At 43.0% G+C, this 20,290-nt stretch overlaps 1 protein-coding gene across 1 annotated transcript in view; it reads right to left on the bottom strand.

Moving 5' to 3' along the window:
* Positions 1-359: 359 nt before the first annotated feature.
* Positions 360-20,290, bottom strand: part of SLC27A2 (solute carrier family 27 member 2) — a 31,211-nt gene continuing 11,280 nt past the window's right edge. The window contains exons 4-10 of the mRNA XM_075897149.1: positions 19,504-19,628; positions 13,512-13,706; positions 12,797-12,887; positions 8,751-8,949; positions 7,005-7,102; positions 2,632-2,762; positions 360-703 (exon numbers count right to left, since the gene is read on the bottom strand). Coding sequence (XP_075753264.1) covers positions 527-703; positions 2,632-2,762; positions 7,005-7,102; positions 8,751-8,949; positions 12,797-12,887; positions 13,512-13,706; positions 19,504-19,628 — 1,016 coding nt within the window. The 3' untranslated portion in view covers positions 360-526. The remainder of the gene's footprint in view (positions 704-2,631; positions 2,763-7,004; positions 7,103-8,750; positions 8,950-12,796; positions 12,888-13,511; positions 13,707-19,503; positions 19,629-20,290) is intronic.

Genomic DNA, 20,290 nt, shown 5'->3' with positions numbered 1-20,290 from the left:
GTCTCCTCCCCTCACCAGGGGCACAAGGCACCAGAGGGAGTTCAAAACTGACAGAGTGGGTCAGAAGGGAGGGAGAGACTCTGTGTGCTCCCCCACCTCCAGGCCCTGATTGGCCTGGGGGTGGAAGAGTATGCAGGTGTCCTCCCCGCAACCAGGAGTGAGCCCCCCCCCCAGAGGGAACAGCCCTCTTCCACCTGAAACCCTGCATAGATGAACAAATGACAAAAGGGAGCAATAAGGTGATGTGAGTGGGCAGTGTTGGGTTCCAGAGGGGAAGAGAAAGGCGCCGCCAGGCTAAGATGTAAGGGGATGCAGAGTTGTTTTATGTCCTGGGTGAGGGTTAACAAACAGACCACAAGGAGAAAGAAAAGTCATTTTATGTAGATCCTATTATTAAAACATGTCAGTCAAACAGAATTTCAGATACAGGCACTTGGTTACATTTATCAACTCACCCAACTGGCTTTCCAGATTATCAAATCAATGATATGAACATTCTAGAATTGTGATTTCTTTATGGATGGCCTCATAGTTTTAGGCTATTGTTATATATAGCATTATAAATGTCCTGTGTCATCAGCACATACATCTTTTCTTTGTCATCCAGGAAATACAGACCCTCCTTGATGACAGCTGGGTTGAAGCCCTCCTCCACTAATTGCACTTTCCGGTATTTAAAAGTTCCTGTGATCGCAATAGCATCCTAAAAACACAAAAAGGATACTCTGACATTGACAAGCAGCCAACAGTGGGTCTGATCTTTAAAGCAGGAAAAGTCAAACCATTCAGAAGTAAATTGTCCTGCAGTTTCTCCAAGAGGAGTGGTTATATAAAGAAAAAATGTAAATCCCCTACCTTCAGCGCTGTATGCATTTAATATCTTTGAGATGTGGAACTCAGATTGGATGTAGCTCAGGTGTCAAAGACAAGCTAACAAAAATGTACAAGGAGCTAAATTTACCCCAAATTATTTCTGTTGGGTTCAGTATGTGGGGTTCAGGACCTTGGAAATACAAGGGGCCACAGCAACCAAATACCACCAAAGGCCTTTTGCAGTGCCCCCTTACTCCCCACACTGAACAGATCTCTGTGGCCTTTAGCAATGAGGCCAAGAAATGCCTGGGAGCCTACTAATGAAATGTTCCCTCTGTAACTTAATAAAAGACAATTGCTTTAGGGCCTGATCTATCAAAGTACTTCAGCATGTGCTTAAAGTTAAGCCTTACATTTAAGCAAGTGCTTAAATGCTTTGCTGAATCAGGGCCTTTCTAAAGAAATGGTGTGAGATGGTCTCTAGCAAGGGGTTCTCAAACTTCACTGCACCGCAATCCCCCTTCTGACAAGAAAGTTAATACATGACCCCAGGGGAGAGGAGGCCGTAGCCTGAGCCCCACTGCCCCAGGTGGTGGTAGTGGGAGCTCGGACTTTAGCTTCAGCCTTCTGTCTCGTCAAGTCAGTGACCCTATTAGAATTGGGCTGTGACTTATTCGGGGTTCTGACCCACAGTCCAAGACCTGCTGGTCTTTAGTTTCTTTGAGGCCACAAAGGAAGCCTTGCAGACATAACATCTTCATCCCAAGAGCTTGACCCTCCAGGCTGCAGTACAAAACGGCCTCCAGAAACCAGAGTGAAGCCAATGGCACTTTACCTCCAAGGTAATTCTTCCCAGAGAGCAGGGAAGCTAAAACAAGCCTGCTGCTTCCCAATGAAGCCTGGTACAGTGAGGTCAGCAGGACGAACCCCATCCTGCGTTTTAGAGGTATGCATGTGAAAAGGCAGGATTTTGCTCTAAAAACGAGAGAGAGGGAAATCTGTATGGAAGGCTACTTGTTGTTTTTTAAGTTTTTCCTGTTACAGACTAACTCAGCTACCTCTCTGAAGCTAAAGCACAATATAGTTTGCCCCATGTGATTATTTTCATAGCTATCCAAAGACAGAGGCAAGATTCAATAGTTTGGTATCTTAATATCTCTGTGTTTCTTCTGATGAACCATCACAGTAAGTACGTGATTTTCCTGAGGAGAATTTTTTTTATTTGTCATAAATAGATGCCTAAAATCAAATGACCCTCAGGACTGGTTCCCTCAGTTTAGCACAAACACAGTATTTCACCACGAATAATATAGAAAAGGAGGGCTGAGGCTAGTGGTCCATCAGTGTATTGAAACCAAGATCTGTGAGAGCCCCTCCCTTGCTTATGCTTGAGTAAGCTCCAGGTGGTGCTACATCTGCAAGAACAGTTTGCAGGTCAACACAATCTAAGTTTGAAAAACTCCCTTTGCTGTGTTAAGGGCACCTAAGAGAAAGTCTGCATGTTTCCATCGAGAGAGCTTTCTGGTTCATGGGGACACATGATACATTCAAACACAAACAAGACATCACCAGCATCCTGCATTATCACATGCTCATCCAGATTTCTGGTTCCAGGCAAAATGGAAACATCATGGACCTGACTCTCCTCTCCCAGTGGTGTAAATCAAGTTAAGCGTGGGAAGGAAGAGGACCCTAAAGTGTTGCCAGCATAATTATAAGTGACTGCGATCTTCATGGAGACACGGGAGAAGAAAACGCGAACAGACCAGTGCCCTCTTTTTGCAGCAATACAGGAGGCAAATAGGAAGCCTGCCTTACCTGAATCCTTATAAAGCGAGGTCTTGCGTAATTTGGTAGGTAGTCTACAACATGTTTGTATGTCTTCTCCCCATTAAAATCATAGCCCTCCTTTAGTCGAATAGCTGCCATTCCTATTCTGCCTTCGTGACCTAGAGGAACAGTTATAAGGAAAAGAAATGGTTGATATTCACACTTCTGTGGTATAAATGCCAACCCTTGTGTCTTTCAATGTTTTTATTATTTATTTCAACATTATCTCTAATGATGGAACAATATTATTTATGGAGCGAAGGTAAAAACCAACCCTTTGCTGGGTTCCCCACTCCCCTTTAGCCCTGACGCAGAAATTGCTTTCAACTGGAGCTGAGTGAAATCTCAAAATCTGGGTGGGGTTAAGTTGTATACAGTGCTTCACATAGGGTGTATGCACAGGGATGAATCTGATCCCTAGGTAGCAAAAATATGAATTCTGCTGTCAATTTCTAGAGAAAAAGGAGCAGGCAATTGTGCACAGAGCAGGTCTCCTTTAAATCCATTAATCCACTGTTTGTCAGAATCAAGGGATAGATGATGGGAATGGATCACTTGATGACCTGTTCTGTTCATTCCCTCTGTAGTACCTAGCACTGGCCATTGTGAGAGGTCCGGATATTGGACTAGATGGACCATTGATCTAAACAAATATGGGCATTCTTATGTACATTGGTTCTGGTATTACTGGCATAAATGGCTCAGGAATGTACAAAATGGATGCTACTGTGAAACTGTTACAGATCCACACATATCCAGTGGTTTTTTTGCCCCCCAATCCACCAAGAGTTCTATTCAGAGAGTCAGAAGCTGGGACTTCCTCTTCTTCCTTCTCTGCAACCCTTCGATAGCCTCCTCTCTAGCCCTTCCACAATCACCCAGGATACTCAATATACAGCAAATATTGTAACAACTCAGACAGAGAGGGAGGGGACAGAGTGGTTTCGATGGGAGAACATCAAACATGAGAATTTTAAATAGTCTTACAGTCAATTTGTGACTAAATGGATGTACAAACAGGGACATTATGAGATCAATTTTAATCCACAAAAGAATAGAAAACAGGTTAGACCTGACTTTTTCCATGCACTGCTTATATTTAGCCAAACTCTCTCACATCCTGACACCTGCAATTACCACAAAAGTCAATGTTTGTATTATAAGCAGTTTAAGCCAAATCACGTGAGGCTTTCACATCTTTTCATAGCATGTCTATCACCTAACAAGACAAATGCCATCGGATAACCAGATCTAGCAATACTGAAGTCACATAAATACCCCTTCCCCCAGCATACACCTAATATATGGTTTTTTGGAAAGCTCTGCAGTTCTGTAAAAAGGACAGAAGTCATTTCAGTCACAAATACAGCCACATGAAGACAGACCCAATATCCTCATAAAAGGCTTTGCAGCTGGAAGTTAATGCTTGACATAGGGCTGGACACAGGCCCCATTATCTAGACAAAAAGGGAAAGTGGTAACTAAAGGCAGAGAAGAGCAAAAGAAAAAGACATGAGTTTATTGAGAGCAATGGGCATTATAATTCCTCTTCAGCCACCATTATAAGCATGTTTCTATTCCTCTTTTCATATCACCTGCTCAAAGAAGCCACCTGACATTCTGATTTGCTTACTCTTGTTATCCAAAGGTCTGGTTGGAAGCTTCACATTTTTGCATCTAAACACGCTGGATTAGTTAGCTCTTCCTTGAGACTGTGTATTTTGTGTCATTAACTCCCAGGTATATTAAGAGACTGAAATACAACTATTATTTGCACCACATAAAAACAAGCTTATGTGAAAACTACTAACAACTGTATAATGCTGTGATAAGAACAGAACTGTTCTAAACAATTACTATTGTTTTCCTGGAACGCCATTCAGTAATTGGATACTAACACCTCTGCTAGCTAGTTCTACAGGCCCCTTGGGAGTTAGCTTGTACTTTTCTCATCTCCTACAGTGTAATCTGAGAGGAGGCTAAGGAACTGTGGACTATTCACATGGTAACCTGGCTTGTGAAATCTCTCCCATGGCAATTGTGTGTTTACCTCAAAGGCAGGTGCAAACAAAGCTGATGATTTAAAGAGACAAACCCTAATTTTGCTTTCATTGTTAATAGTGACATGCTAGGGGTGGGCAACAAAACAGTGATGGTTTGTCAGGGTTAGCCCCTGGCAGGCCGCTGCTGCTATACTTACCTGTGCCTCCACAGGTACAGGCTATTGCAGCTCCTGTTGGCCATGGATCGCTGTTCTTGGCCAATGAGAGCTGCAGGAACTGGTATGGACTGGGACACTGCTTCCCAAAGCTCCCATTGGCTGGGAATGGCAACCCATGGCCAATAGGAGCTGCAATCACCCGTTCCTGCAGAGACACAGGTAAATATAGTGGCGGCAGCCTGGCAGAGGCTAGCCCTAGGAAAGTGGATATGGCCTGTAGGCTAGTATTTGCCCATCCCTGTGATATGCAAAGAAATCTTGGTTATTTGTCCTTTAGGATTTTTTTTTCTGGATAGCTACAGGTGGCCTGAAATAGTGGTGTTGGGATAAGGGGCTTTTCTAGTTGTTGCTTTGTTAAAAAACAACAAAACCCTCAAACCCAAACCTTAGAAACATCATGAATGTCCAGTATGGTGAGCCCTGCTTTGGCCAGAGGAATTACTGGATGTATCAAAGACCGCACTGGGAATTCTCACACTTAAAAGAAATGGATGGAGGAGAGAAATTTTTAACAAACACTTCCTCATTCCAAAATGTGAATTAGCCACTGAAGCTACACACATTACAGTGTATAGTAGGCTAGACAGGGCCTGAATTTCAAAACAAGGAAAATAGCTCTTTCTGAAAAACCTTTTTGTGGTTTCTTTATATACCAACAAAAGCAAATATGGACCCAAGGCTACCTACCTCCCACTCTTTACAGGAGACACAAACACTCCAAATAGCAAATGCAATACAAATTAGAGAACATTTACCACATAACTGATTCTAAACTGACTTCTCTTTGTTTGCTTTAGGGTCCCCTAAAGTTTCACTGTGATCCCCCAACATGGATCATGCTGGGATTTGCCATCCCAAAGCCCTTTGCAGCAAGACCTGGCATACGGGGAGAGGGGTGCAAATCAGGTAAGGGACATTGCTTGGCATAGAAGGGTATCTGAAAAGTTTCTATTGTATTCTATTATTAGCATATAAATCCATAGGTTTATAGGTGTAGGGACAGCATCTTCATCTGTGCCCTGTAAAGCACCAACCACACTGGACCAGATCCTCAACACAGCCCAGTCTAGGCCAGCCACTTCTCACCCTCTGAGGCATAGGGGGCATTTGATGGTAGGCTGAGCTTTGTCAGAGTAAGAGGGTGTACAGGCATGGGATTCTGTGTGCTCCAAGGATCCTGGCCTTTGGAGTGACTCTTTGGGATCTGTATCCAAGGAACAAATTAGAGCAGCTTTTGGGCTGTTCTAGATTGCTCAGGGGGACATTCAGACTCCTGGCAGCCTCCAAGATAAAGAAAAACCGCAACTTGGTTTAAAGTTATGTACTCTGACCCCTCAAGTCAACTAAGGGTTAATCTGACACACCTGAGAAGCTAACCCATATCATTGTTCTTATAGTTACATAATGATAATTGCCTTGACACAGATTAAATGGGGATGAGAGACTTTATTTAATATTCTGAGATCTACCTGATTATTTGGGGAGTAGAAAATTATACATGTGGTACAAAAGCAACTACATGTGGTTAGGTTAGAACTGCTTTTGGGGGTTCAACTCACTGAAGACAGGTGGGAAAAAACTCAGTTTCCCAAATTACCTTCTTTCTTTACCCAGAAATCTCTTTTCACAGTATTTTCCCTCTCTCATTGTATCATAAGTGCTTATCTGGTAGCTATAAAACATAATGGCTTGTTATCTTCTATATGAGTTCTAAATCTCTAATACTCTCCTACTTTCCTGTTAACATCCTTGCCAAACACTAGATTTAAAAAGTTTTGCAAAGACTCTGCAACTAATAATCATGTACACACATAACATGTAATTTGTTTACTTCTTTATTGTATCCCTTTGTTATAAAATGGTCATGCCTATTCACTTTCAGAATATTATCTGAAGAAGTGGCTCTGCCCCCATGAAAGCTTATCAGCTAATAAACCATCTTGTTAGTCTTTAAAGTGCTACACCACTGCTTTTTTTGTTTTACATATAACATGACTGAATTTACCAGATGCCATCATAAAGAATAGAGAGGTCAAAAGAGAAAGCCTTTTCGTACTGTTCTCTTAGTTTGTGATGATTTTACAGAAATCCGTGTAAAAAGGGTCTTATGTTACCCGACTGTCAAATGATTCACTTATACCTGGCACAGGCACTCCATACACATTAACTTCTTGGACAAATTCGATCAATCCTAAAATATCTGCAACTTCTGTAGTAGCCACGTTTTCGCCTTTCCATCTGGAAAACATATAGTAGTGAACAAGTTTCATAATTTCTGATCAACAACTTTCATGGGCTTGCCACTGCCCTTTCACTTTGGGGTCAAGGTGCCCATTCTCGTTGACTTGAGGCACCTGTTTTGATGCCCTGCCTGTTGAGGTTCAAGGAACCTAGTTCAAGGAAGGACTCTTGTTCAACCAGCAACCCAGTATATTGCCTTTTGATTTTCTTTTGTCAATATATTATTGTGGGCGTTAAACACCAGCTTCCCAGTGCTATTATTTTGGCCAGGCCTATTCCGTCAGAAAAAAATCAATGTAAGATTTGCAATTCCAGCTACGAAAATTACTTAGCTGGAGTCGAGCTACCTTACATCAATTTTCTGGGGTGGCCCCACAATAGGAGATAACTCTCCCATCTACTTTCCTTATTTCTCACAACTGTGAGGAGTACTACAGTAGACGGGGGCACTCTCAGCATTCGGTTTAGTGGGTGTTTACTAGACCCGCTAAATCGAACACTAGAAGATCGACTGCTGGAGTGTGAATCCCATCCAAGCCCTCAGTGACTTACAATGAGAGAGGGAGTCCCAGGCTGAGTCCAGCAGATTGAGACATACAGATATTTTGAAATCTATTTTGCCTCTACCATGGAACCTGGGCAGTATCATGCTGTAACCATTGCTGGTGCTGGTCAGCATGGTCAAGCTGCGTTGTCCCCACTTGACAGCAGAGAGGAGTCTCACTGTGAAATTTTGTCCTGTTACTTTGAGGATAAAAGCCCTTGAATCCAAATGGAGCTGTCTGCCTGTGACTTGACAGAACAAAAATTATCAGGGGTTTGGAATGGCTGCCATATGGGAAAGATTAATAAGACTGGGACTTTTCATCTTGGAAAAGAGACAACTAATGGTGGGATACAACAGAGATCTATAAAATCATGACTAGTGTAGAGAAAGTAAATAAGGAAAGTTATTTACTTGCTCCCATAACACAAGAACTAGCGGTCACCAAATGAAATTAACAGGTAGCAATTTAAAAATGCACAAAAAGAAATACTTCTTCACACAATGCACAGTCAACCAGTGGAACTCCTTGACAGAGGATGTTGAGAGAATCAGGATTTTAACAGGGTTCTAAAAAGAACTAGATATATTCATGGAGGGTAGATCCATCAATGGTCTGACCCAGTATGGCTGTTCTTATGTTAAGTTGCTGGACATGCTGGATACAGCTACAATCTGTGAGCTAGGCCCAAGTCCTTTCTTGATGATGAAGGCACTTACAAGCCATTCAGATTGTTGTAGGTACAGACACCCTGCATTGACCTTTGAAAAGGCAGAGTACCTGTTTCCTTAAAGAAGCCATTCTATAGCACGATTGCCAAAAGGTTTTTTGAGCTAATCGGCAACTTGCATCTAATCTCCCATTTTGAAGGCAGGTTTTTAAGAAAGATGCGACAGAGAACTCTGGCAGTGTCTGGAACCGTCAGAATCCCCACTCGCCTGAGCTCCAGGAAAAAGGGATTAAGTGATGTAGGCTCCTCATTCTTCTCACTTTGAACTTAGACAAGTGAGAGCTCTGCACCAATCAGTGAGAGACACTGCAGGAAGGAACTGAGCATGAATTAACACTTCCCTCAGTCTTAAGTATCTTTATAAACTAACCGGAATGTGTCTCCAACCCTGTCATGAAAGTAGATGAAATTGTCCTGGTCAATCATTAAGAGGTCACCACTATTAAAATACAAATCCCCTTTCTGGAAGACGTCTGCTAGTTTTTTCTTCTCTGTCTGGCTCTTTGCTCCTGCATAGCCGCTAAAAGGAGAATATGGTGTGATTTTGCAGATCAACAGCCCAGCTTCACCTACAAAAGGGAAGAAATGTTTGTCACATGTTTGCAAGCTACCATGTCAACTGATGACCCTCTAACAGTGATTTAAATGATACAATAGTAGTGATGATGTTTGTGAATGTTATAGAATCATTTTAGTTTTCTTTCATAATCACCTGCCCTTAAAAGTAGCAGTATGCCTCTGGGCTAAGGACTCAGCCTCACCCTCAATACTATGGGCCCTCATGAATACATGGCTCTTACAAGTTACATGCAACTACCAAGTTGTATGCTACAGGACAGGAACACAGAGTCATTAAAGATTTAGGCTGAAATTTACAAAGCCTCTTAAGAATTTGGATGCCCAATTTCCATTAAAATTAATTGAAACTGGGTGTCCAAATTCCCTAGGCAACTTTGAAAATATGAGCCTACATAGGACTTGATCCTAGCTGGGGACAAGCGAGGCTACCCCATGGGTATCAGCTGCAGTAGGCCACTAGTACTCCACTTCCCTACAAGGCAGGCTATTCCCATGATGTAGGGGATGCTTCAGGGCTTGCCCACCTTTTAGCCACCCCAAAAGCAGCACAGAGGACCAGTTGTGAGGGGAGAGTGAATGTAAGGACTCAACCCACTGACTTCAGATGCAGAATGCACAAAAACTTGCTTAGCACATTGGCAACTTCTGAAGGTTGCCCTCTGAGACCAGGTGTAGCTAAAGTTATGGAGTGACCTGGGCCTGGGGGTGGAAGAATGATATTTGCCAGGAGTCAGAATTGCACCTGTGTTGATATGCAAGGTGAACTTCACTCCCATTCAGCAGGAAGGGAGGGGTTTGTGCGGGCACTACGCTCGGGGTGAATTTTATCCATACAGAGTATGAAATAAATGGCAGATGCACACAGCACACATCCTGCCCTCTGGTTTGGGATTTGGTGCAGTTTTCAAGTTTATCCATTTTATGGATTTAGTTCCTCTAGATGACAGAGTTTGTTTCTCTAACATCTGATAATTATTCATAACCAAATGCTAAAAACAGCCCCCAATTCAATACCTAAACCCCCAAACCTCCTCATTTACACATAATGCCAGGCATGGGCGCTCTCCGCCAGTCCATGATTTGGGGATGGTGGTTAGAGGGGCAGATCCTCAGCAAGTGTAAACTGTCACTGCCTCGTTGACTTCAGTGGCATATGCCAATTTACCTTGGTGAAGGATCTGCTCCCCCACGTACTGCCAGAACCTCCACCTCCCAGCATTCCCGCACTCCTCCTTCACACAAATGTGTATCTGGCATTTTTGTAGTCCAGAGGCCAAATTCCACTCAGATACACCAGTGCAATCCTGCTGACATCAGTGGGGTTGCACTGGTGTAAATGAAAGGAGACTCTGGCCTCAGCATTAAGGGTTTGAGCATCTCCATGTGTGAGATTCAACAGCACAGACACGGAGACAATTTTTTAAAAAAATACAGTCATGTAGACAGTGACACGCAAACACTTTTAAGAGTGGGGGAGCTGTCCTTACCTCCCCTGCCTCAGCTGAGGCTGGGAGCAAAGTTCTGGCATGCAGGGCAGCAGCCAAGACTTGGAGCATGGGGCTGGCAGTACAGCCTCCAGTGCACAGGGCTGAAGTAGAGCACCCACAGCATAGGGCAGCAACTGGATCCCCATGCATGGGGCCAGCAGTAGAATCTGCAGCACACAGGGAGGCAGCCGGGACCCTGGATGCTAGGCCAGGAGCCCAGGGGTGCTGTAGCTCTCCCCCATACCTCTAGTTCCCACACCTATGTGCATGAATCCTGCATGGGAAATTAACAGGCATATGGAGTGTTCAGTCTGAACTCAGCATTGTACATTCCAGTTATAAGATCACCCTCCACCTAACATGCTAAATACATGTCTCAGAGGGGCATCCGTTTTAGTCTGTAACTTTAAAAATAACTGTCAGTCCTGTGGCACCTTTGAGCACGTCTACACAGCAGGGCTAAAGCCGAAATAAGCTACGTGACTTGAGCTACGTCAATTGTGTAGTTTAAGTCGAAATAGCTTATTTCGGCTTTGGCGCTATCTACATAGCAGGAAGTCCGAATTAAAGTATTCTTCCTCTGACTTCCCTTACTCCTCATACAATGAGAGTTTCAGGAGTCAGAGTAGAAAGTCCTCCAGCTTGCCATTATTTTGACATTATGGACTATGTTATTTCAGAATAACGCCAGTCGAAGGAGCCTCGTAAAGTAATTTACTCAACATAGTCAATGAAGCAGGGATTTAAATAATCCCCGCTTCATTAAAATAAAAATGGCCGCTGCGCTGTGCCAACAATCAGCTTATTCGGCACAGCATGACAGTCTAGACACGGCGCAGTTGACAAGGGAAGCCTTTGTCAACTGCTCCTGTAAGCCTCATGAAATGAGGTTTACAGAAGCAGTCGACAAAGGCTTCCCTTGTTGATCGCGCCGCTTCTAGACTGCCGCACTGTGCCGAATAAGCTGATTGTTGGCACAGAGCGGTGGCCACTTTTATTTTAATGAAGTGGGGATTATTTAAATCCCCGCTTCATTGACTATGTCGAGTAAACTACTTTCTTGTGCAAAACCACGACTAGATTGGCACGGATGCTTTTCCGCAAAAAGTGCTTTTGCGGAATAGCGTCCGTGCCAATCTAGACGCTCTTTTCCGCAAATGCTTTTATCGGAAAAACTTTTCCGTTAAAAGCATTTGCGGAAAATCATGCCAGTCTAGACATAGTCTAAGGCTATGTCTACAGAGCAGCAGCGTTATTTCAGAATAACTGACGTTATTTTGACATAATCTTGAAATAACGTCAAGTGGGAGGACTTCTTACTCCGACTCCTGTAACCCTCATTGTATGAGGAGTAAGGGAAGTCGGGGGAAAAATACTCTTAACTCAGATTTAATGCTAAATACATGTAAAGTAGGAATGTGAAGGACTAGTCGACTATCCGATAAGCAAATGCTTACTGGATATTCAACAGGCCAGTCGGCTAGTTGCTTCCCTCCGCTCTTGCTGCCTCTATCAGAAAGAGTCAGCAGGGGTGGGGGAGGGAAGTGGAGGAGTACTTCAAAGCAGCAGCGCTAAGTGCAGCCTGGGGCCATACCCTGGGCTCCACATGACGCTGCCACTTTGAAACACTGCATGCAGCCCAGGACCAGCTGGGGTGTCCTTAGGCTGCATGCGGCGTTTCAAAGTGGCAGTGCTGCATGGAGCCTGGAATCAGTGCAGCGCTGCCGCTTTGAAACATTGCGAGGAGCCTGACACCAGGGAGGCAGAGGTGCCCTATCGACTAATTGAATAGTTGATGCAAAATGCATCGTATTCGATTAGTTAATAACTCGCAATTTAAAATCCCTAATGTAAAGTATTATAGTAGTTATCTCACTTTCATAGCTGCATTTTCCATTACTATCGATGAAAAGTTTCATCTACAGGGGTACAGATTACTGCTTAATAATTTTGCAAAGGTGTCTTCAGAGGGAGATTAAGTAATTTTATCAGACAAAACCAAGATAGCTCAAGTTGAAAGTCAAGGTCCGTACTATGAAAAGATTATTAGCTCAAAGGTAAAAGTGTCAAAGCACCCATTACTAAGAGACTGCAAACACACAGAAGGCAGGTGGAATTATTATAAATACACATTTGTTTGATTTGGTGTTATCCTTTGTCTTTCCTTCAAGCTGTATACCAGATATCATTCCCATAGCAACAAATTTTCTAACTTGAGTTTAAAAGCTAGTGATTACCCAACAGCTGTTGTAAACAACCTTTCCCATTACGATGGGCATAAAGAGGTTGATTTGTAATTTAAAGAATTAATTTTCTTTGTGATTTTTCTGAAAGGAGTAAACATTGATACCTTTGGGAACTCTTATGCAATATCCATTTTCATCTCGGACTGGTTCATCTTTCTCTACGTCGTACTTAATCAGCTCATAGCGTATAATTTTCTAGTGAAATTTACAAAATATACATACATGTGAATATCTGAATAGAATGTTCAAAGTAATCCACACACTAATTAAAGTATTGCTTTAAAAGGTGCTAGGCTAGCTTCGTATTTCAGACACATGTTCAGTGTGTCTCAAATACGCTTTTGCCTGAAATGCTGGCAGCTGCATTGGACTCGAGGCCATGTTTACATTGCAATGAAACACCTGTGGCTGGCCCTGGCAGTGGGTCTATAAAACTGCAGGGAAGTTTTTTTGGGTTCAGGCTCTGGTTACAGCAAAGCCTCTAGGATCCTCCCCCTCACAGGGTCCCAGAGATGTTTCCGCTCAAGCCCAAGCATCTACACTGCAATTTTATAGCCTGCAGCTCGAGTCCTGTATGCCCAAGTCGGCAGACACGGTTTTTTATTGCATCTTAGTGAGATGGCAGCAGTTGCGGTGATGTCTATCAAGGGACAGATGTAAGGTAAAGTTGGGGAGGGCAAAGATCTCTTCCTTGGGCACATCAGTGGAGCACTGGGCTATGCATTTGCCTCTTAGGGGCCATGTGAGTGAGCCCTTGGCAATGAGTCGAACTTCATCCCTGAAGGACAGAACGCCAGTGCTGATGTTAGTTTGCTTTACCTTATGGAAGTAGTTTACTCTCCCCACTGCGCCGACTTTCCTAGTATAGTTAATAAAGCCAATATTTCCCTCAGTGGCAGCATAGAACTCAAAAATATGGATGTCTCCAAATCTTCTGATGAATTCTCTCCAAACATCAGCCCTTAGTCCATTGCCTAAGGCCATCCTTACTCTGTGATCACGATCGCTGTCTTTCTGGAAATGAAAACCCAACAAAGATAGGCTAATGATTAGCTTGAGTGCAGTGAACTGGTTAAAGGAAAGCATTAGTCTGCACACATAAGGCACATTTTGAAGTATAACATGTGCCTACATCTTTAGATCTAAGCCTGCAGTTAGAGATAGATGGTCTAATACTTATATGGGCTAATACTGAATGTTAGAGCTGCTGTAAGCTAAATATCTGTCTTCAGCTGAAATCAATGGCAAAACTGACTTCAATGGGGCTGAACCATGAGGATGAAATTCATCACCTGCAGAGGGTCAGCATGAAACTTATGTCCCATATTATGTTCCATGTAAGCCTGTTTTGTGCACATGACTTGAAAGGACCCTCTGCATGGGTTAAATTTCTCCTTTAGTGCAGTCAGCGATTTAGGAGATAAAAATGGACAGATTTTCAAATTGACGGTACAAGCTGAACCTCTGTGGTCTGGGACTCTGGTCTGGCAACATCCATGGTCCAGGAAGCCCATGGATGTTACTGGACTTGAAAGCCCCAGAACAGAGGTTGCTGGTGAGTGAGAGCTGTGAAAGTAGAAAGAATTATACTGTAAGAGAAAGATGAATTATGCTGTAATAATTGAATAAGTTGAAGGAATACTGTTTGTCTCTGAACAGGAAGAAGAAAAGTATGTTAATGTTGTTTGTAGGTATGCAGATTCCAGAGTACTAGCCAGAGTTAATAGTAAAAGGAACATTAGGTGTTAGGGAGAAAGCAATTGAGAACCAAGTAGATATGGACAGGAGATTGCTGTGTGCTTGATGTGGAAATGAAGATACTTGACTAAGTCTCACACTAATCATGTGAAGTTTTGCCCCTCCTTTTAATTCTGTTAACTTGACTTTTTTTTGACTGTATAAATCAAGGGGTTTGAACCTTGTATGGTGCTCACATTTTCTGGATGCATTTTAGCAGAGCTTTGCTAAAATAAACAGAGTGGTCTGACAAATCTGTGAGTCCTGTCTCACTTTGAAAGAGCCAACCCAGCCAGAGGGACTTGCAGGGCAGTGGAGCTCATGGGGCAGTGGAGCCCATGAGGCACCCGACCCACAGCCGGCTGGGTGTGGGGACGGTGTATGAAGCTTCTGCTTAGAGAAGGAGGCTTCCAGCCTATAGTCACACCCAGAATCCACCCCTTCTCCACCTAGGCCACACCTCCACACTGTCCATGTCACACCCTTCCCACTGTCTCCTTCCTCTCTTCCCTCCCCTTCCCTGCCAAATCTCTGAACCCAAATTTAGCAAATGACATTTTAAAAAATAAAACCCACCCTTCTACAATTTATTTCTAAAGAAAATGGAGCATGATTTTCACTGCATGCCAGATTGTGAAGACTGGACATACAGAAGGCACCTAATTAAAAGTACTAAATTTGGTTATAGAAAATGTCACTTTCAGGGTTTTTTGATGTACCCTAAAGTTTGTCAGAGATTTATTTGCAAAAATGTTGTAATCAGGGCAAGGCATCTGTCCTGCTGAATACAACATTATATTTTGTAGAGTACATGATGCAGCTCTTTTTTGTTTTATTTTTTCTTAGTATTTCTAAGATGATTTTATATTTTAAATATACTGTTACGACTTCATAAAGTAATCATTCCAGATTACTACATATTTAATACTCTGAAACAAATACATTATTTTAAATTAACCAGAGTGGGTTAGTGTGTTCATTGCTATTAGAAAAACATAACACATTTATGTTGTGTGATCTCCATAACAGTAGATATGTTTATAAAATGTCACCAGATGTTTGTTAAAAACATGTTCCCAAAGATTTTAGGTAAAGCAAAAGAATTTAATATATTACTGAGATGCTGATTTTGGTGGTGGGTCCTCTTAAAACTAATTCATCTAACAGTCAGATGTAAAGAAAAGGAAACTTATTTGTCCAGCTCTCCAGAAAAAAAAAAGGAGTGTTGTCTCTTTAAGGGCTCTCTCCAACTAGGGGATGAAGGGGAAAGATTACAGCAGATGGGAAGGACAGAAAGGATAGGAAGACTTGGGAAGCAAGTGTTTTGTACTACAGTAATTACAATTAAAATGTGTATTTTGAAGAAATATGCTCTTTGAAAGAATTTATTTTAAAAAAGTATGTCTGAAGATCCAAGCATTTAAGGCTAAAGAGCAATATCTAGGTTGTGCATCTAAACATTTATGCAGTGATTTTTTTAGAGATGTGATTTTATAATCTTCAGCAACAAACTAAGAAAATATTTAAAGCAATTTTTATTGAAGATCCTGTAGACTAACTGGTTCTGAGTAAACATGTGATGCCTAACTGTTTTTGTCAGTAAATTCACTGTGATTGTAGGCACCTCTAGGTTGGCAAATGCTTGTTAAGTGGCTTCATTATGACTTCATGGCTCTTTAGGCTTTTAATTTTTAAGTTACTAAGTCTGGATCCACTCTAGAGGAAGACTCACCAGGTTGCACCAGCCTGCAGGAAGAGTCAGAATAGGGCTAGGAAGAGGCAAGAGGTCAGGCACTAAGACCCAAGGGAGTCAGTGCTTTTCCTTGTCTTTATACCCACCGCCCATGGGCCTGAGCCTGAGGATTACTGCTTAATGCAGTAAGGCAGAGTGGTCTCCCTCACCACTTGAGGACCAGGGACCACTTACACCCACTTACACTATCACTTTATTTCACTGCTCAGTTGGCCCAGAAACTTTAATGAAGAAACAGTGTTCAGGACCAGCAGTCCTACTCACCTGCCTAACCCAGAGTCATTTCACTGGTTTCAGTAAAGTTATTCCCTCTTTATAGCCATGTACTTGAGATCAGAAATGAGTTCTACATATCTGATACCCTCCTCAAAACAAAACAACCACAACCAAACCAGCAAGACATCTCCGGCCTGATTTTGCATGCAAAATGGGGGAGGGCTGCACCATATTTATGCTGCATATATTCTATGATTGCTCTAACTCTACACGGGTACCTGTGACAAGGGAGGGGGTTAGAGAGAATGGGGGTTGGGGGGCAGCAGCAGTGCACACTGGGATGCAACTTGCTTTTCTTTCTATTCCCCTGATGATAAGGGAGCGAAGGGAAAGTACCTGGATTCTGTGCATGCCTCTCGCTCCTGTCTGGTGAAGGGAGGGGGCAGAGGGTGTAAACCACGGAATACAAGTACTTTCCCCTCGCTCGCTTATTATCAGGGGAACCTCAAGAAAAGCAAGTTGCGTCCTGGAACGGATGGCTACTTTCTTCCACTCTCTCGAAATTCTGCCCTTGACATGTGGCCCCATAGAACATGACAGGAAATTCTGATGTGAGTTATTTAGGTAGCACATGCTGGACTCTGAGTACCTCAGCAGGGATGTATCCAGATGGGGCTACAATGCCAGACAAGTGAAACCCTTCCTCACGTTGGTTATTTGAGATGCTTTTCACTAACCCTTTCACCTGTGATATTCACGTGACTATCCTAGTCTAGTGTTTCTTGCCTGCTGAAAATTGATTCTAGTCAAGTCCAAATGTAAATGACCAGCTCCTTAATTTCCCTGTGGGACCCTTCAGTTGTATTTGGGTAGCTACACAGATTATAAGAAGGGTGCGCTTCCTCTATTCATTGTTATGGCATACAAAGCTGAAAGGCTCTGGGTGATGTGTTCATGTGGTACTCTTCATCAAGATTATGCAAAAGAAATGCCTACTTTAAGTCAGTGGTTCTTAGTCTGAAAGACATTTCATGTTAAACTACATTAGACAGTAAACTAGTTGGACCAAGGGTCTTGTCTTGATTCTGTACCTATACAACTTTGTGCAAAGGGCCAGGGCTAGCCTTACCATGAGGCGAACTGAGGCACCTGCCTCAGGTGCCAGACTGTATGTGTGTGGGGGGGGGGGGAGGTGCACTAGGACCCAGAGTTAAGTGTTACTTACAATTTTTGAACAAGGCATTTTAAGTTGCTAGTTCTCCTTTATTGGGATAGGTAGCAGAGCAGTACCATGAGAGGAGTAGAACAGAAAGAAGGCAGAATTGAGACTTTTCAAAGTTTTGGCCCAAGCGAGGTGCTTTGGGTGGGTTTTTTGCAACATAGTCATAGCCCAAATATGCAGAGATTGCAACTGGGGAATTCCCCCTGCATCAAGACAGCTTATTCCTGTGCAATAAGCCTGCCTCGAGCATAAGAGGAAGAAAGGAAGAAGAATTTGGAAGGGGGAGGAAGAGTTTGAGGCATGTTGGAACAAAGTTGTAATTTCTGTGTTGAAAGCTATTGTATAGTTTCAGAATCAAGTTGTCCGTGTCCCACTTAATGAATCTGTGTTTCTGGAGGTCAGAAGAATTTTTCATTAATGCTAATGCATTATATTGATTTTATTTTAATATTGAGAAGAAGCCTTATAAGTCAATATCTGCTTACATAGACTGACTCATTTTCTCATTGCCTACTTTACGGATCACACTATGCAATGTATTCTGCCATTATTACAAAGGACATATGAATTTGTTTTGACATGTGCAAGTATGTAACTTGCAATGCATGTTGTGAAGACTCAATTTATAAAATCAAAAAATATTAAAGTGAAAAGCAGATGGGCTTTGGTTTAATATTTTCCCATCCACATTTTCAATATTTTTAAAATGTATCTTAAATAAACTAATGGCTATTGTGTGTAATAAGTTGTTTTACATCGTTAGTGAGAACTCTCCACCCAAAGAACTGAAAGCCTTTTGCAGGGCCGGCCCACAACATTTTGGCACCCGAGGCGAGGAGCTCAAATGACATCCCCATGCCCCCTAGATTAACAAGGCTAAAAACAGCAGTGTAGACATTCCCACTTGAATTTCAAGCTTTGAAATCCCTTGCTAGGTTTCAGAGCTGGGCTTCAGCCTGATCCTGAATGTCCACACTGCTATTTTTAGACCTATAGCGCAAGCCAAAGTCAGCTGACCCAGACTCTAAGGCCACATCGGCCCTAGTGAACTCTCAGGGGCACAGCTGTACCTATACAACTGCCCTGATGTAAGATCACTTGTGTAGCTGCTTTCTGCTGACAGGCGAGAGCTCACCGATCAGCATCATTAAACCACCTCCAGCAAGCGGCACTCACTATGCTGGAGAGAGAGCATCTCCCTCGGACAACGCTGTCTGGAGGAGCCAAATGCCAGGCCAGGCTCCTGGGCAAAGGAGGGGGCAGCTCTGCACTCCCAGAAGGGGCGGGGCTTGGCGGAAGGGATAGGGCCATAGCAGCCAACTCTTACTGCCTCCTGGATGGCAACACAGTGGCCCCTCCTACTCCTTAGGGTTTCCCAGAGCACATGACACAGCTCTCTAGTAGTGTTTTAAAGGGCCTGGGGCTCTGGGCATTTTAGGTGTCCAATATTTTCTGATTTTTTTTTACTGGACAGGAGGCGAAAATACCGGATTGTCTGAGTCAATATTGGACACTTGGCAACCCTAGTTGGTGGGCCCAGTGCTCTCCACACTGGAACTTCTGTCGGTGTAACTTATGTCACTCAGAGCGGTGTTTTTCATACCCCCAGGCAACATAAGATATATTAACAAAAGTGCTAGTGTAGACATAGCCTTAGATTTACTGCCACAGGGTGACAGTGGTTCTTCTTCTTTTTTCAATGCTGATGTACCATTAGATAGTGCAAAATGAACTTGGGGGAACAGAGTGTCTGGCCCCTGAGTTAAGCAGTGGAACATCTTAGACTCATTAGAGTCCACTAAAATATTAGCAGTATTGCACAGGTAATCTGGACAATATTTGTAATCAGTTTGCAAAAAATTCTTGTGCATAGAAGACGTTACCTTTGGCGTATTGCACAAATACCGAAGCACCTCTCCAATATACTGGATGACAGTTACATTGTATTTCTTGCAGTCAACCCAAAATTGGCTGGCTGAAAATTTGGAGCGTAGAGCAAAGGTTGCACCTACACAGAGAAGCAGAAGGAAACAATAGAACTTGGCTATAACAAATACATTGTGAGAAAATGGGACAATTTCCTTAGTCATTTCAGTGTGGTGAGTGAAGGACATATGCAGGATGACAGATTATAGGACTTCCTAAAATCAGTGCAGGTACTTGCCACAACCAGAAAGTAACTTTATCATTTAATTCTGTCCATCAGAAAGTAATGGTGTATTCGCAGTGGATGAATTTCGAAGCACTCTGCACCACTTAGCCCCTGTGGTTGTGCTGCATAGGCAGAGTGGCAGGAGACACACTGCAGTTGCATGCAGTAACTTTGGGGAGATCACATTGCATTAAGCTGATCAGTGGTTTCTGCCTCACTGTGGGCCAGGGATTGTATTGCAACTCGAGGGGGAAAGGTTACCAGAGCTTTTCCAGGAACTAAACAGGGTGTATGTGGGCATGCCAGGTGATTATGGCTACTTGGTTAGCCTGTAACACCTCCACAGGGGTGCCATAGGGAGGTTTGCCAATGTTGTTTTAAACGGGGTGTTTCACAGACCAGTAGACAAAGAATGGGTATAAAAAATCTGAGTGTAAGAGCTTTCTTTTTTATACAGCAAATAGGCAGGACCTTCTGCCTGGGGGAGGGGACAACCTTGTGGACTTTGGCTTACAAGG

This window comes from Pelodiscus sinensis, chromosome 14 (assembly GCF_049634645.1).
Source record: "Pelodiscus sinensis isolate JC-2024 chromosome 14, ASM4963464v1, whole genome shotgun sequence".
NCBI lineage: Eukaryota > Metazoa > Chordata > Testudines > Trionychidae > Pelodiscus > Pelodiscus sinensis.
This window is presented reverse-complemented; position numbering and strand designations above follow the sequence as displayed.